This window comes from Chanodichthys erythropterus, chromosome 3, assembly GCF_024489055.1.
Source record: "Chanodichthys erythropterus isolate Z2021 chromosome 3, ASM2448905v1, whole genome shotgun sequence".
Classification (NCBI taxonomy): Eukaryota; Metazoa; Chordata; class Actinopteri; order Cypriniformes; family Xenocyprididae; genus Chanodichthys; species Chanodichthys erythropterus.
The window spans coordinates 32,371,944-32,389,902 of NC_090223.1; the positions used below are offsets into that span (position 1 = coordinate 32,371,944).

The 17,959-nt window shown below is 36.9% G+C and overlaps 1 protein-coding gene across 3 annotated transcripts in view; it reads right to left on the reverse strand.

Moving 5' to 3' along the window:
• Positions 1 to 17,959, reverse strand: part of xylt1 (xylosyltransferase I) — a 66,357-nt gene that overhangs the window by 44,946 nt on the left and 3,452 nt on the right. For 2 of the 3 annotated variants that reach the window (XM_067381859.1, XM_067381861.1), the window contains exon 2: positions 2,767 to 2,934. The exons of the other annotated variant lie outside the window; for it this stretch is intronic. In XM_067381859.1, coding sequence (XP_067237960.1) covers positions 2,767 to 2,934 — 168 coding nt within the window. The remainder of the gene's footprint in view (positions 1 to 2,766; positions 2,935 to 17,959) is intronic. 3 annotated transcript variants of the gene reach the window in all.

Below are 17,959 nucleotides of genomic sequence, written 5' to 3' on the forward strand. Positions count from 1 at the left end.
ATTGATACAAAACAAGCAAGCAAACAGTAAAAATAACCAAACTGAAAGCCATATTATAATTAGAAGCTGTTGCAACTCATGCAAAAAGGAACAGAAGGTACATCCAAATTTCTCTACTGCTCTGCTACAAGTCACTGTAGGCCTATATCTAAAAATATTTAATGACGATTATAGACTAGATGTGTGAGGAGGGAACCAATTTAGACGAACATTGGCAGCACGCACGCTACATCATTTATCTGAGTGTGACGCAGAGTGGATGTCGATACGAGAAAATCAATGGCGAGAATAGTGATGCAACAGTCCTGTTCAGCATCGGGGTGCCCTTTCACGGACAGCAGAACACTGCAACTGCATTCAATGCCAGCAGACACTCAAAAAAAAAAAAAAACGCTTTCCTTCTGTTCATGACTCAGTACTTTTGCTGTTCTCTCGCCTCTGCTGCTACAGCAAAACAAAACATGCTGTTTGAATATTCACACATCATTTCTCCACACACCTTTTCATCCGATTGAGAGTTCTGATGTCATTTTTCTTCTTCTTTTTTTTTTTTTTTGGTTAGATAGTTCTATACCTCAGAGCTTAATAAATCTGCAAAAACGCCCTGAATAAGTACTGATTATCTCTCCTATCCATCTCCTTTAACAGATCTCATTTACATCCAGCCATCATGGCGCAGTTCCATCAGATCATATCCAATTCTGATATTAACCCATGGCTGTTGTCCATGCATTAATGTGCCCCTCTGATAGGAAACCAAATAACAATATTATCCACATCTGACATCCCAGTTCTGCATTTAATCCAAGCTCAGCCTGGCATTTGCTTAATTTATCTCTTTCAGGTCTCAGCAGTTTAATTCTCAGTATTCCCTCAAGAAGCCAACTACCTCTTGGCATTCTGTCCTTGTAAGTAAAAATATTTTCTTGTGACCTTCCTGATTAAAAAAATGTTAAAGAAGTCTTTTATGCTCACCAAGGCTACATTTGTTTGATCAAAAATACAGTAAAACTGTTTATTATTATTTTACAGTTTAAAATAACTTTTCTATTTTAAAATGCAGTTTATTTCTGTGATGGCAAAGGTGAATTTTCAGCATCATATCTCCAGTCTTCAATGTCACATGATCCTTCAGAAATCATTCTAATATGATGATTTGGTGTTTAAAAAAAAATGTCTTATTACTATCAATGTTGAAAACAGTTGTGCTGCTTAATATTTGTGTGGAAATCGTGAAATATATATATATATTTTTTGATTCTTTGATGAATACAAAGTTCAAAAGAACAGCAGTTTTTATATAAATCTTTTGTAACATTGTTACGGTCACTTTTGATCAATTTAATGCATCCTTCCAGAATAAAAGTATTAATTTCTTTCAATAAAAAAAACGTAATCATATCTAAGTGTGCATTCTTTGTGAATGGGTATCATTCATTTGAAGTGAATACAACACAAATTTTTCAAACAAAAAGTGATCTAATTGAACAGTACCACTGTATACCCTGTAATTTGCACACCTTTTCGACAACATGGCCCAACCTGGTACCCATGTTTTGTTTGTTCTAACTTCCCTACTCTTTACACAGGCCTATCTGTTCTGCCAAGCCAGAAAAGTATAATAGTAAAAGGTAGCTGCAGGCTCCGATATGAACCTGCCCACCACTTGCCCACGCGCAACTAACTTTCCAACATTCTACCAAGTACAGCTAACCCTGATCTCTAACACCTGAGACCGGCTTAACCATGCACTGTAATATGCATTTGCAAATGTTTTGCATGCTAGTATCCCGACCTGGCATCTTGGGATAGTTCACCCAAAAATGAAAATTCTGTCATCATTTACTCATCCTCAAGTTGTTCCAAACCTGCATTTCTTTCTTCTGCTGAACACAAAAGAAGATATTTTGAGGAATATGGGTAACCAAGCAGTTGATAGACCCCATTGATTTCCATAGTATGGAAAAAAGTACTATGGAAATCAATGGTTTCCAGAGTATATTTTAGAGTAATTTATTTTTATACTTTTTAAATGTACAAAATGTATTAATTTCATTTGTTAATTCATTTTAGGATCTTAATATTGCCATTTATCAGTTATCACCTATAACATAAAAATAATTATTGCCAGAATATTAATAGGAGTGCGTTCCTAGTCCCACCACTACACTCTTCAGCCACTTTTATTTTAAGAACTGTTTACACAGAGCTCTTCAATTTGATTGTGTGGTAAAATGAGAGGAGGAGAGGCTGTACAAAAACGCTGAGATGTAGGGAAATGCACTATCTTTAAGCCCTTAATTTGAAACAATGATGGGACATGGTGTAGAGAACCACACTTCAAAGACTCAATGTGCCCATGTGCCTATTAAAACTTGAAAAGAATCTCATAAAAGGAGGGAAAGGCCTCACAAAATTTGGAAGAAGAGATTAGAACAACTCTTCACATGACACAGTCAGAGGGACTGCCAAACTATAAGGGGGAGGGGGGGGGGGGAGCCACATTTTAGAGAGAGAGAGAGAGAGAGAGACAGAGAGAGCTCTGAATGCAGAGGTGACGAATGACTGAAGAATTCGAGCAGAAAATGGATTCTCAGATTGGGGTTGAGCCTAACCCCTTGGCCCTCATATCTGGCTTTTCCTGAGCTCTTCTGACAGCTCTTCCAAATGCTGCCAGTCTACTTCCACCCTAACACAGGCCAGCGTCAAGACAGCATCATATCCGGAGAGTTATCAGTATGTATGTATGTGTGTGTTGGTTCCTACCATTGATCCTGTTACACCTGAAGTTCTCTGTCTCTCCCTACAACTTGTAGACACAGATGCAGGATTCCCTGCCTGCCTGGGAGCTGTTATGAAGTATTGATTTCCTTTATAGTATGTGGCTGTGGTCAGGGCTATGTGCTGAATGTGGTTGCATTGTACATCACTGCGCTTGTGGGAGAAAAGAAAAAAAACAAAAAAACACTGAGGTTTATGGATGAGTCTGACACTGTGACTACAGATGCAATCCCACAATGCACTTTCCTGCTGGCACGAGGGATTTGTCACTAGGAAAGCACTAAAATCTTGAATGGCATATTTTTAATATATATATATATATATATATATATATATATATATACACACATGTTAATAGTTTATTACCATCATGTTGTTTCTAATGGGGAAATGATAATACAGAATAGTGGTGGGAAAAAGAACTATTTAGTTTTCAAACTGAAGAGCAAGATAAAGGCATATGCAGAGATGTAAAACTCCATAGCAGGAAGAAACATTCATTTGTTGCAAGGAATGAGGCATGAACAATTAGAATAATAATACAAATATAAAAAATTATTCACCAAAATATATGTAGATTTTTTTTTTTTAAATCTTACTGTTTTATATACATATACAAAATGCATTTTGCTCAGTAGTATGTGGGTCTATTTTATATGCTATAAAATAAATATGAATAAATTAAATTTGAATGCAATTTAAACATTTCTATAATATTCTAGATAACAGATGTAAATAAACAGATTTACTAAAATATATAAAATACTATGCTATTTTGTAAAAAAAAAAAAAAACTACAAACCCACTTTCTAAAATTTATAAATAAAATGTATAATATATAAATTATTTATAAAATTAAATGTTCATATTTTTATTCATTACTGTTAAAATATATTTAAGATAAATATATTTATATAAAAGACAACTGTGTTTTGTTCATTATCTTTATGGTACTATTGCATATGCTATAAAAAAAAATCTGGATAAAACTAATAAATTATTTTTAATTGAAATTGAACTGAAAATTATTGTAATCTTCTAAAAAAAAACTGCTTTTAAAAATAAAAATGCAACAAACCGTCTTGCATGGGATCATCATATGCATATTTTTCATGGCTGATTTTTTATTTATTCTTTTTTTTTTTTTTTTTTTTACAAGCAAATTGGCCAATTCCTATAACAGGAGCAAATTTATTTGCTCTATAAGAGGCATACTGGCCTTAAATAATATCTGTAACCATTTGAAATTAGAGGCAACCACTGCATTTTAATTACAATCCAAACAAAGATGCAACACACATGTAGTATTCATGCGCAGTTGTTTTTGAATTAGATTATATAATCTCAAAAACAAAATGTCCCGTTTCTGGCCTGTGCTAACGTCCTGTTTACAGACTTGTGGGAAATAACTGCAATGCAGTTTGTGTGCAAGTCCGGAATAGAGATCAGCCAAAATAAAACTAACAACCGTTCGGTTGCCGATCGTGTGATTGGAGCAAAAACCGTCCGGTTTTCAATTGATGGCGGGTTGAGCGGTGCATCAACAAGCAGGACAGAGGACCTGTAATAGAGAAAGAGACTCCCGATGGGCGGTAGAGACTTGAAGTGGTGCAGCTGGAGAAGTGTGTGACCGCCATCATCAGATGATCTCTAGGGCTGTGGCCTTTTCTCTTGGCCAGAATCAGCATCCATTCAGACCCTATGGGATCAGTTAGCCAGTGCAGTGCTATTCATCAGACAGCTAAATCCTTCCCATTACAAAGTGAGAGAGAGAAAACGGATGAGCAATATAGGCAGAGACAGAATTAGAATGTAACAGAGAGAGAGAGAGAGAGAGAGAGAGAGAGAGAGAGAGAGAGAGAGAGAGAGAGAGAGAGAGAGAGAGAGAGAGAGAGAGAGAGAGAGAGAGAGAGAGAGAGAGAGAGAGAGAGAGAGAACACCAGGGGGAAAAGAATGATTAGGGAACTTTGAGGCAGCCATAGACTTTAATTACACTAACTATGCTGGTTTGGAGGGGAAGTGTTTTAATACCTCCATAAACTGCACTAAAATGCATTGCAGACCGCTCTGAAACAGTCAGGCAGCAGACTGCGGGCACAGTGGCAGGCTGGCACAATCCTTCCACGTCGCCTCGGTGTTGAAGAGCAATAACAGTGGGCTGAGGTAGATTAGCAGCAAGACTTACACACTCGGTGACGTCTTTTATGAACAGCGCTGCCTTAATGTCATGGAGGCTGTAACCAACACTTACACTAAATCAACCTAAATAGAAACTTAAATGGCAAAGCGAATGAAAACTAATGTCAGAGAAAAAGGAAGCAAAGATATGCAAATAACAGCTCTCAGGATAATTACGGTCATTTATTTGCCCCCTCCTATTGGCTCAAGGGTGGATTACAGAAGCAAAGCTCGACTCTTAGAGCCAGTGCTTTGGCAGCTTTTCAGTCACCATTACTCAGTGGTGTGTCTCAATTGGATCTTTTCAGCGAGCTCAAGATCATCTGGGAGGCTCTTGCACTCACTCAAAGTACTCAGTCATGTAGTGTACATGCGGATCAGCATGTGCATGATGTTTCTTGGTGGTACTTTAACTATTTCTAGGGCTGGGAGGTATGAGGATTCATCTATACTGCTTTTACAGCTTGGGATATCTACAACGATGTACAGAACTATACTATACTCTCCAACAGAGCTGCACGATTAGTCGATAAAAGAATAACAGTGGTAATAACAGTGGAGTGGTAATATGCTGGGATAAAATTTTATATATCAGATATAAACACTGATGTCTATGGAAGTGATAAAAATAGAGTAAATCACCTTTTGAAAGTAACTTGATGCTTCAAATAAAGATTGTATCAAATACATTGTTACACCAGTATGTGGCTGTTAAAAAATGTATTTGTCATTGAATCAATCATTCAAGAGATTCTTTCAAATACACTGATTCGTCTATAACAAAGCAACTGAAGTCTTTGAGTGAATCATTGAATTTTTTAAAATAATTAATTCAAATTAAGTAATTTTTTTTTTTTTTTTAATATTCTGTATGTAATAAATTACATACATTTTGGTTTAATTGTCTGTTCAGAATCATTGTGAAGCTCTACTCTCCAAACTACTATTTTATTTATTACCTGATGTTCCTGTAGGAAGTTAAACAACAGAGGTCTTTGGTTCAATTCAACAGAAGTGAACTGATAATGTAATGCAAACAGTTATTGTTAACTAAAACTTCAACTATTAAAAACTGTTTTCATTCTTTGAACTCCAGCTAAAATAAAATAAATTATATTAGATGAAAAAAATGTTAAAAATGTTGAAATTAGAAATTTTGCCTTTAAAACTACCTAAAGTACTGAAGTACTAAAATTACTAAAACGACAAATTAAAGCTATTTTATATAATATATAAATAACGATAAAAGCACAAAAATAAAAAAATAAAACATTAAAAATGACAAAACAAACTAAAATTAAAATGAAAACTGAAAATATAAAAATAAAAGCTAAATCAAAATATTAATAAATACTATATAACTATATAAATTATACTAAAATAACACTGAATATGTTGCTGAATAAAAGTGCCTGCAAAATGAATAAATGTAAAGGAAACCATGAGCAATTTGACAAATGATTTTTGTTTAATGGATGATGAAACTAGAAAAAAAAAAAAATGTCCTATAGTCTTACACTGATGGAGAGACTTGAGTCATATCTCTATATAGACTCTTTTGGCTAGCAAGCAACCATCTAGCATCCACAAAGAAACGCGCTAAAAACAGCTCAGAACATGCCGTGGCAACCACTCCAAACACTCTAGCGACACTTCTGCATGGGTAAACAATACTAAAACTCTAGCTTAAAATTGTAATTGACCATAAACTGACACCTCTCAGTTCACAGGCACCATCCATCCGCTCTTAACTATAGAGAAAGCGAGGGCACAAGCAAAGTCAGAATAAGCCAATTTCCTCTCTTCATTAGTATTCTTTTCGTTCGGCTATTCAACCTTTTCAGTTTGTGAATTTGGTCTTAAATGGATACCCCATTCCTCTTCTTTGGAGTTTCTAAAAGGGCACCCCAAAGTGAAAATATCGAACTGAGAGCCGTGCTTCAGTGACTGGTCTGTCCCTGTACACCAGACACTTGACATTAAGCGATACTTTCTCTACAGCTTAAAGCAAAAAAAGCACAGACCGTGTGGTAGGGTGATTCACAATCAGATGATTCACCTATCCAACGAATCACACTCAAATAAAAAAAAAAAAAAACTGTCTTCCAAGAGGCGGGCACATGTTATACTACTCACAACCAGACTTTTGACTAAATGGCAAAAGGTTTGGTCTACATTCCCGCCCACTAAGAACCTTTTAAGGTTAAAAAGTATAAGTTATATTGTATATACTATTTTTTTTAAATTGTTTAAAAATCAAAAACTAAAATCAGTTACTTTAAATGCTTCAAACAAATTTAAGAACCAGAACATTATAATGTACAGCATATTCATTTTGAAATTTGTTACACCAAAATTGAAAAATGACACTATTGTTTAAAAGTTTGGAGTCAGGAACATTTTTTTATGTTTTTGAAAGAAGTTTCTTTTGCACAGGAGGGCTGCATTTATTTGATCAGTAAAAGAGAAATTGATACAATTTTATAAAATCAGATTAGAGCTTGCCAGACTAAGAAAGTGCTTTCTAGGTTTGTCTTCAATATGCATCAGATGGTCTGAAAAAAGACTGAGCGGCCCGGTGGTATCAATAGTCTGGGCAAACAATGAGTTAATAAAGATACACCAGCAACACGTAAAGTATTCTCAAAGCCTCTGGGATTGCTGAGGATTACGCCAGGGATTTGAGTAGACACTGGATTAAGGGATTTTTTTTTTTTAAAAAAAGGAGAAAATACACATAAATTGCAGTTTTCTCCTTGAACATGGAGCCTGCACTTAATCACTGCTAGAGACTAAGCCTGGATGCTCAAGACGCTTCTCTGGTATCTTCCAGTCGTTCTTCAACAGTGGGCTTGGGGGGCTCTGGATCCCTGTCAGAAATCAATTGCGAACTTTGCGTTACACCTGCTGCCTGTGCAAAAAGCGATCAGAGACGCACAGACCAGCTGCTTAGAGGGATTCACGGGGGGTTACTTCCAAAAGAGTGCGAACAGGACTCTCTATTCTGCCAGGATGAGTCGGGGGGATCTAACCGTGGGTGGCAGAGGGAGTCTTTTAGCATTCAGAGGCTCAGTGGGAATTCACACCAGTGTGTGATATACTCACATTCTCTAGCTTGCCGCTAAAAAAGAGAGCGGAAGAGTCACGTGATCGGGGCTGTGAAAAAGCCTGCGTCTCGGTCACATGTAGCCGACATGATTCACAAGCCCCAGCAGGCATTGCCTAGAATTATGCCCTTCCAGCGCACTTTAATTAGGTCTCTGTTGCGGGATGCAGAATGTATAATGGAATGGGTGAAATGGCATTTGTGGCTTGAAAAAGGTGGCGATTTGGGAACGCTCGATATCTTGTAGACAAAGCTATTTGTGATTATGATATCTTCAGATAATATTCTCCTCGTTTACCACACTAAATTCATTGCTGACATTCGCAGACGTCCACAAATGATTCTACGTCGAATACAGAAGTGACAAGAGGATCATTAGCTTTGGTGTCTATGGCATCTACAAAACAAATGAGATATGAGAGGTCTCGGAAAACAAGACGCCTGCAAACGGGGCCTTGAAAATTCACATCGTGATTTAAATTCTCTGAATTTCACACTCAAGCATAAAACAACACCAGGCCTTATTCCCAGGATGCCTATTGCTTTCTGCATAAGACAAAAAACAAACAAACACAAAAACTAGTTTAAGATGCTTACCAATGGGATTTTTGTCTTTCCCTTTGGGATTATGGATTTGAAGTATTTGTTATTGCATCTGCTAAAATCCGTGGCTGATATTAGACCGTGTGTAATGAGGTTGTTGTAGAGTAGCGTGATTATCTGATGCTGGGTGGATTATGGTGGCTGCTTGATGCCGACGGATACATGGACGAGCTGGTTTGGCCCACGTTCAGAACAGGAATGCAGAGGACACAATATACACGGCGGAGAGAAACAGACTGTGAGACCAACTCAGAGAGGAGACAGGAAGAGAGAGAAAGAGACGGACAGACATAACAGTCTCAGAGACCTTATGTACTGAGTCCCTTCAACCTTTTTAGCCAAAGAAGATCTACTCTATTTGAGTGCGAGTGTGCGTGCGTGTGTGGCATATGTTTGAATGCCGTGTGTGAATATGGTTGGACCTGTGGGAGTGTTACTGAGGGGGTGTGGTAGTGTTTGGTAAATAGAGACAGACTGAGAAAAAGAAATGGGAAACAGAAAGAGAGACAATGAGAGGGACAGATACAAAGAGAGAGCGATATTCAGAGTAAGTCCTCAGATCACGAAACTTTGATATTGACTCTTGTTATAAATCTAAAATCACTCTTAACAGAAATCTAAAACATGACCACAATAAACTTGAATTTAAGCTCCATAAAAACATACATATTGCTAAAAATAAAGCTGAATTGAATTGTAACAGACAGAAAAAAGACAGAAAAGAGTAGGGATGCATATAGATTCTGGCCGATACCAACTTATCAAGTATTAGTTTCATGTTGTAGTTGATACTGATGAAATGAAAATTTTCCCATGATTTACTCACCCTCAAGCCATCCTCTGTGTTTATGATTATCTTCTTTCAGACTAACACAATCGGAGATTTATATCCTGAAATATCCTAGCTCTTCCAAGCATTATAATGGTAATGAATGGGGGGCGCAATTTTGAAGCCCAAAAAATGCATCCATCCACCATAAAAATAATCATTACATAATAAAGGCCTTCTGAAGAGAAGCAATGGGTTTTTAATATTCATATTTAAAACTTTATAAACTAAAAAAGTAGCTTCAGGCAGACGACCGTACGCATACTACCAAAAAAAAAGTAACCCCTGAAGCATTGTATGACGTAGGATGTACTTGACACCTCTCGTGGTTCAAACAAACAGGGCTGTGCAACAAACTCAAGCTACTCTTCTCTTATATCGAAATCCTCCAACATTTCTCTTTAAAATTTCTCGTTTTAGATTTCTAATTCGTGACCGGTGTTTTGTTTTGCTCTCTCCTCTGAGCTTCCTCGTTCGTCATCGCGTCATGTGTCGAGTCAGAGGTCGCTCTTCTGCCGCAAATCGATGCTTACGGCCATCTGCGGGAAGCTAGTTATTATAGTTGATAAAGTTTTAAATAAGGACATTTTTCTTATAAAAACTCATTGCTTTGCTTCAGAAGGCCTTTATTAACCCACTGGAAACATACGGATTATTTTTATGCTGGATGAATTCACTTTTTGGGCTTCAAAATCGCATCCCCTATTCACTACCATTATAAAGCTTGGAAGAGCCAGGATATTTTTAAATATATCTCTGATTGTGTTCGTCTGCAAGAGAATCAAGGTCATAAACACCTAGGATGGCTTGAGGGTGAGTAAATCATGGGATAATTTTAGTTAAGTGTTTTGTATAATTAAATAAACAAAAAAAGCAAAAAAAAAACAAAAAACTAAAAAATCAATCAAGTGAATTTAGGCATCACAGTATTATAATGTACAGTATAAAAAAAAGGGATATTCAATTTGAGATTAGCTGAAGACTACATTTACGGCCTAAGCCAGGATTAGGCCTTAGTTCAATTAGGATATTTAAGTATCTTTTATAAATGTACACTAGAAAAAAACATTACTGGTGTGCATCTTGAGACAAAACAATGGCACTGACATATTTTAATATACGTCAATAAGCTGCTTTCAGTTAAAACAGCTTAAACATGCATTTTAGTCTAGGACTAGCTTAAGCCTTGTCTGTGAAACCGGAGGTAAGAGTGTTAAATTAAGTGAGTGTTACATACCTGTAAAAATGGAGGAAATTGCTGTTTTCAGTCAAACAGACAACTTTACATAGCATCCTTCAAACAAATTCGAAGTGCTTTACAAGTGTAAACAAGTGACTGACAAAAAAAAATTAAAATGCAAAAAATGAAAATAACACAAAAAGTGTTTACAATAACAGTAAAATGTTAGAATATAGTAAAATAAGAATAATCAATAATGAGTTACTGATAAAGCAAAATAATGCATGCACTGGAAGTTATGGTGGCCATTGAGACTAAATGTGGAAGCATGATTAGAGTCCATTATTTATCATGCCAATAAAGCACACAGAGAAAGAGACAGATCTATGCAAAGAGAGAGAGAGACAGAAGTAGTGGTGGGGTGGGACTACCTGTCTGGATGGTGGTGGTAAAGCAGCCAGTGAATGCCAGAGTTTTTTTTCTTTCGGCCGTCACTGACTGAGCTGTAACACAAGCCTCATTCATGTGACCAACACACGGTTACATAGTCATACTGACACACCTCGACACTGACCAACGCTTTCCAACGTTCACAGGGAATGTATTCACATGAATACACAACCCCTCTCTTCTTCTGCAGCGTCAACCGCTCGCCCCGACGACTCCTACTCAACCACCATCTTCTCCAATCGTCAAGTTAACACACAAATATTAAGCTCTAACACATACGGCATTAGTGCACTTGCTGATATTTTTGTATAACAGTGTATTTAAGCAGTATTCATGCGTGTATATAGGGATACACAATATATCAGTACCATATTGGTTGTTGGCCAATATTATGCATAGAATTTTTTTAATTTAAATAATAAAAAAAAATTATTAGTTTTAGTCGATATTGAATATTGTGCATGGTAATTTCCCTTATATTTACATTATGATCACCTGGGTCATCTAATGTTCAATTAAATTTAAAGGGTTAGTTCACCCCAAAATGAAATTTCTGTCATTAATTACTCACCCTCATGTCGTTCCACACCCATAAGACTTTTCATCTTCAGAAGACAAATGAAGGTCTTTTTGGTGACAGAATGCGGTCAGATTTCCTTCCATTGATTGCCTTTATAACTATCACGTTGATGCTTCAAAAACTTTTTAGAAGAGAATCAATTGCTTGTTATGATGAATAGATTTAATTTAGGCTTTTACCCACATGTAAACATTGATCAGCGAACATAACTTAGATAATGTACAAGAGCAAACCTCTTCTGGAAGCTCAAACATGCGGCGTATCCAATGAGGTTCATTCTCATGTGTTACGCCGCACATTTGAGTTTCCTGAAGAGGTTTGTTCTTGTGCGTTATTCAGGTTAGGTTGAGCTTCTGCTTATGTTCGCTGATCAATGTTTACATGCGAGTAAAACCCTAAATTAAATCTGTTCATCATAACAAGCGAACGATTCTCTTCAGAAAATTTGGACTAAACCGCTCGATTCATATGGATTAGTTTTCCAATCTCTTTATGAAGGTTTTGAAGCATCAAAGTGGTAGTTTCAAATTCAGTCAATGGAAGAAAATCTGACAGCATTCAGTCATCAAAAAAAAAAAAAAAATCTTTATTTGTGTTCTGAAGATCACCAGGGTGAGTAATTAAATTTTAATTTTGGGGTGAACTAACCCTTTAATCTATAAAAACAATTTTACAATTTAATAAAGCCACGATCACACTAGACTTTTGAGCATGCAGCGGTCAGAAAATGCCGTCACACTCTGATGTAACATATGATACATCAAAAATATAAAAATAAAAAATCTACTCCACTAAACTGCAATGCTTCAGTCCTGCAGATTTAAAATTTGCATTCAGCTAAAAGGTCATGCTGTGGAGTATCAATCTTCTATTGGTCACTCGTCTTCACGTGACACAAATTCACAGAGTTAACCAAACTAGAACTTTGTAATGCAGAGAAATGCGAAAATTCATCCCTTTTGCTTCCCGTCTCTCGCATGTGTATGAATGGAAGTCAATGGAATGAACCGTTAAATGTAATCTTTAGCACATCTCCAAATGAATACCCATATTTCATACTGTACATTTTAATGTCGTGATGCCTAAATTCAGCATATCATGACTGATTTCAGTTTTTAGTGTTTTATTTTTAATTAATTTAGATAAAAATGTACAGAACTTTAATACCGGCCCTAGCATAAAAATAATAATTTGCTTCAGAAAGAATTAATATTGGTTCATCCCTAATATTCTGCATACAATGCATCCAAACAAGTCCTCACACACGTCTCAAAAAAAAAAAACAACACACGCAAACGACGATCCATTAGCCCGCCCACTAAGCATCCATAGGCCACGCCCCCTCCTATTTCCACACAATGAGTGATAACAAATAGGCGCCAACAATGACAGGAGTGAGATGGAATTAAGGGCCTGTAGCAGCTTACTTAGCCAAGTATGAATAGCGACCGACCACAGTTATGTTAATGGTAGCATTACGGTGCTCCAATTTGCTGTTTTTCCAATATCTGTGACAGGCCACTATTGTGCTGTCAAGCTTACATAACAATTAGCTCACTTTTTATGGACATGTTTACAAAAGGACATAAAGCACTGCTAGCAAAATATTCTACCCTAACACAATAGACATTCAGCCACTTGAAAGCATTTTCACAACAGTCTTTATCACGGCTCTCGGTGTGAACTATAAAATCAGCCTGTGCGCTTGCTTTCTTGGCTTTAGTAGATGAAGTCATTGGCGAGGCAGTGGGACCGAGCCCGCTCATTAAGAGAGCACATCATGGAATTGTTTGTGATAACCATCAGCTTAACACAGAGAAACAAATCAATAGGTGTTGGCTCGGTTCATTACGTAACAGTCAGAGAGAGATGAAAGTGCTCTATTTGGTCTTTTCTGCACTTCTGGAATGAAGGTAACCTCATGAAAACAAATTTGACTTCGCCTCTAGCCTTCGAAAGCCATGCAAAAACAACCTGGCTCAACTTTCCTGATTCGCCGTCATCAATCTTTACAAGGTCTGAGATATACTTCCCTCCCTGTTTAAGAGCTAATGGAGAGGAGGAAATGCTAACAGGGCAGCTGTCCAACTGAAGCTGGGGCAAATGAGTACCCTGGGGCAACCTCTGATGATCAAGCAAAACAATGACCAGCCTGGATCAAATGTTGTGTGAGAGAGAGAGAGAGAGAGAGAGAGAGAGAAAGAAAGAGATGCAAAGAGAGGCAACAGAGACAGAGAGATGGCCTGTAAGCACTCAGGCATACTGACGGAGTGTGAGTCAGCACTGCAAGGCGAGGAGAGGAGAGGAGAGGATGGAACAACTCAATAACAGGAAAAGACTGAGAGAAAGACAATGTATCCACAAAAGAGTTCCTGCTAAGAAAAGTAGTTGCGTGACTGGGGAATGACACAGTTGGCCGGATAAAAGTGGAAAAAATGTGTTTATTTTGTGGTAACATGATAGACTGTGTGGTTGTGTAACAAACAATCATTATCTGTCTTTCTGATGGATGGAGTTGTAAAATTTCTGTCATTGACTATTTTTAATCCGTTACATTTGTTTTAATTTCCCATATTCCCCTGATTTGTGCATGTGCATTTGAAATAGTATTATGGCCTTATATTCAATACATATTTTCAATAATTAGTAAGGGTGTTAACAGTACACAAATTTGACGGTTCGGTACGCATCTCGGTATTGAAGTCACGGTTCGGTATGGGTTCGGTACAGCAGAGGGGAGAAAACTAAGCTGTTTTTTGTTTGTTGCGATATTTAGTTTTTCTGCGATATATATTGCGACATGAAATAAATTCACCAGATTATTTGAATAGCTCTATTTGGAAATAATTCTACAATGAATGGGGTGATTTAAATGAAATATATATATTTTTCAGGTAATAGTCCTCACTGTATAAACTGAATATAATTAATGTGTGTTATGGCTGCAAAAGTAATTTTATCTTTGTATTTTGTTGTTTGTCGACATTCGGACACAGAAAGCAGCAAGAATATTAGCATGCTGCCACTTCAAGAACGAAAGCGTGGATCCAATATAATGATGCACATCCGTTTTCTTTGTGTGCTTTGCCTAAGCTATTAGCAACTGTGTTTACAAGGATACTCGCAGAGAGATATTTTGATATAATTCTGCGTAAATGTGTCCTTTCAAGCACAAATAGTTGTGTAAGTGAATGGAATTTGGTGTTCACGTGCATCAGGGGCTCCATGTGGCGCACAACTAACAGGACCTAAAACACGTGCAAATGATGAACTTTCGCTCAATGATGGTTAAACTTTGCAATTAATCAGAGAATCGCATGCATTTCAAAATTTAGTGCCTGGTCTGTAAGGATTATGAATCCCTATACTAGATATTCCTGCGATGTGACTATCACGAATGGGCACATTGCGATATTAATGCTAAAACGTTACATCGTGCAGCCCTAATGTTGTGGACAGCAAATGACTTGCCTGAGGTAAATGTAATGCTACATGAGATATTGTTCTCAAGCTGTTTTATTGATGTCTTTCTGCAGTTGAAACACTGGTTGAGAGATTACATGCATTTCTAGATCGGCTCTTCTTCTTTGTGCTTTTTCTTGTGGCGGTGAGCAAACAGCGTTGCATTACCGCACACATCCCCTTCTGGATTGGAGTGTCTGTGAGAGACACTAGAGGGCCTGAGCAAGGGATGCAAGAAACACTATAAAATGCAAAAAAGAAAGAAAAACACTATATAAATAACATTAAATGTATAACTTGTAAACACTGATGAATATTTTTTACTTTTACTAAAAGACTTAAAATAATGTCCCCTCAACAACTTTTTTACAAGAACAGTTCTTGTATTTGCGAAAAAAAAAAATCCGGACATTGCGATATTGGGAAATTTTAAATGTCAGAAAGCACAGAAACTCTGATGTACACAAGCTTGGCTTTGTGATATAAGGGTGCAAGTGAGGACTAAGCTTTATTATTCCAAAGCTTTGCTGCCTAGTCAACTATGGGTGCACTGTCTGGAGCCCTGCTATAAGAAACATCCCTCCACATGCTACAGTGAGCTAGAAAGAGCTACACAGGTGTGTGCGTGTGTTTACATGGACACTTATGTCACTCTCGGTCCCCAGAGCCCCTCCCTCTGGGATCCCACCACAAATTCAGGTGGCGAGCGGTCGGCAGATAATGAGCACATTCACATTCAGCACACATGCAGAGCACGACATATGAGATTGATCACCATCAAACCAGACTCCCCTCGCATCAGGAACGTCCTGCGGCGACAGGACCCGAGCGGTGTTTGAGCATGTGGGACCGGCTGACCTGAGGAGAATCAGAACATGCAGTAACAAGACAAATGTGGCGTTCCGCTCACCTGGTGCGCAGCGGCATCTGGCTAATGAGAACACGTTAAAGCAAATGAAGGAAGTACCGTTTATTGCTGCATTAACACAGGCCCCAAAACACACCAAACACATGTGGAATTAACTTAATCGCCAACATCACAGCCCTTCACTGGCATGCTTTCCTCAGCGCTACATCTGCCTGCAGAAATGTTTCATTTAGTTTGGTTGACTAATTAATTTATCTACAATTTTTTCTTTTAATAGAGAAAGAGGAATAAACTATACATAAAACATGAAATACAATTTAAAATATAAAATAATATATACAATAGTAATATCTATAAATAAATAAATACTGTACATACAGTCTATGTATATGTACATAGTATCTCACAAAAGTGAATACACCCCGCACATTTTAGCAACCATTTCAGTATATCTTCTCAAGGGACAATTCTATAGAAATGAATTTTGGATATATTTTAGAGTATGTGCTGCTTGAATAGCAGTATAGATTTACTGTCCTCTGAAAATAACTTTACAGCCATTATTGTCAAAATCATTTTGACGGACAGGATAGTAAAAATTCCGTCCTAATCAATTATTACCCGTCCTTTTAATTTTTATATTTTAATGATAATTAGATGTTTAATAGTTTCTTTTTTCGTCCACATTTTCATTTTTATTCACAAGCTTACAGGATAAGCAAATAGGCCTAGGCTATGCATTTATTTATATTATGAAAAGAAAGTTGAACAAAGACGGTGCATCACTTTACTACTTTACAGAATGAAATAAATATGAATGAACATCAGAAAATATGTTGAAAGAAACAGTAGCTTACTGAAATCTGTATCAAGTCTTAATCAGTTCAATCAGTGTTGAAAATAATATCACGTAACATTATACCTCAGAAAAGCCATTTGTTGACCACAAACATGATAGTCAGCAAGAAAAATAACAAAAAAACAAACGTTTTAAAACAAAACGAACTGGATTAGAAACTTAATTATGTAAGTATAAATGTATTATTATAAAATGGACTTAAATTGGGTGCTTGCCTGTGTGTAATCAAACGTCAATCAAAATATATATGAACACTAATGCAGCCTAATTATATAAGGATTCCTCAAGACTCAGGACAGATTATTCATATAATCATTGAGCCAACCCTCTTTCTGGGTTGAAAATATCTGAAAATGTCTAGTTAAACATCCATTTACAGTTAAATTCAATTTAATCTAGCTGCATCTGGTGTTTCATTTGGGCTTGGAAATTCTTTGCTTAGGTAGTACAAAAGCATTTCTTCACATAAGTAAAGTATCCCCAAAAAGTTGCAACTAAAATGGACTCAAAAAATTCTGAGCCAATTTTGCCATTTACAGAAAATCCCACATTTATCTAAGGTTTAATCCACTTCCCATTATGCACAGCCAACATCCCCATTTCCACAAGCGACGGAACTTCCAGTTTTGGTTTCAGGAAGGAATACACACAGTGCACAAGACACATACAATACAAGAATAGCCAAATAACATGCAAACGCTGAGGTCAATGTAGGACCAGATGAAGTTTGTGGAAATTGTGCAGAATGGATTTAAACAGTCAAGTATGTTAATCAGAGTCAAATGAGCCAAAATATGAGCATGCAAACAAAAACCAAAAGATCCAATTTTTTCCTACAATTCAGCATCGTTTTTTCGGTGGGCACAGATTGCGTGTGGGTTTGGGTTAATGCTATGTTTAAGAAGGCAGCGCAGTGGCCCACAAGAGGCGAGAGGTCATCTGTGTCTCGCATCTCTTTAATCAAAAAGGGCTGAAGAGCAGACAATTTGTGCCGGCAGAGCTGTGACTGTGGTATTAAAAAGCAGTCGCCATAAAGTGCACTTCAAAAAGGGAATAGTCACAC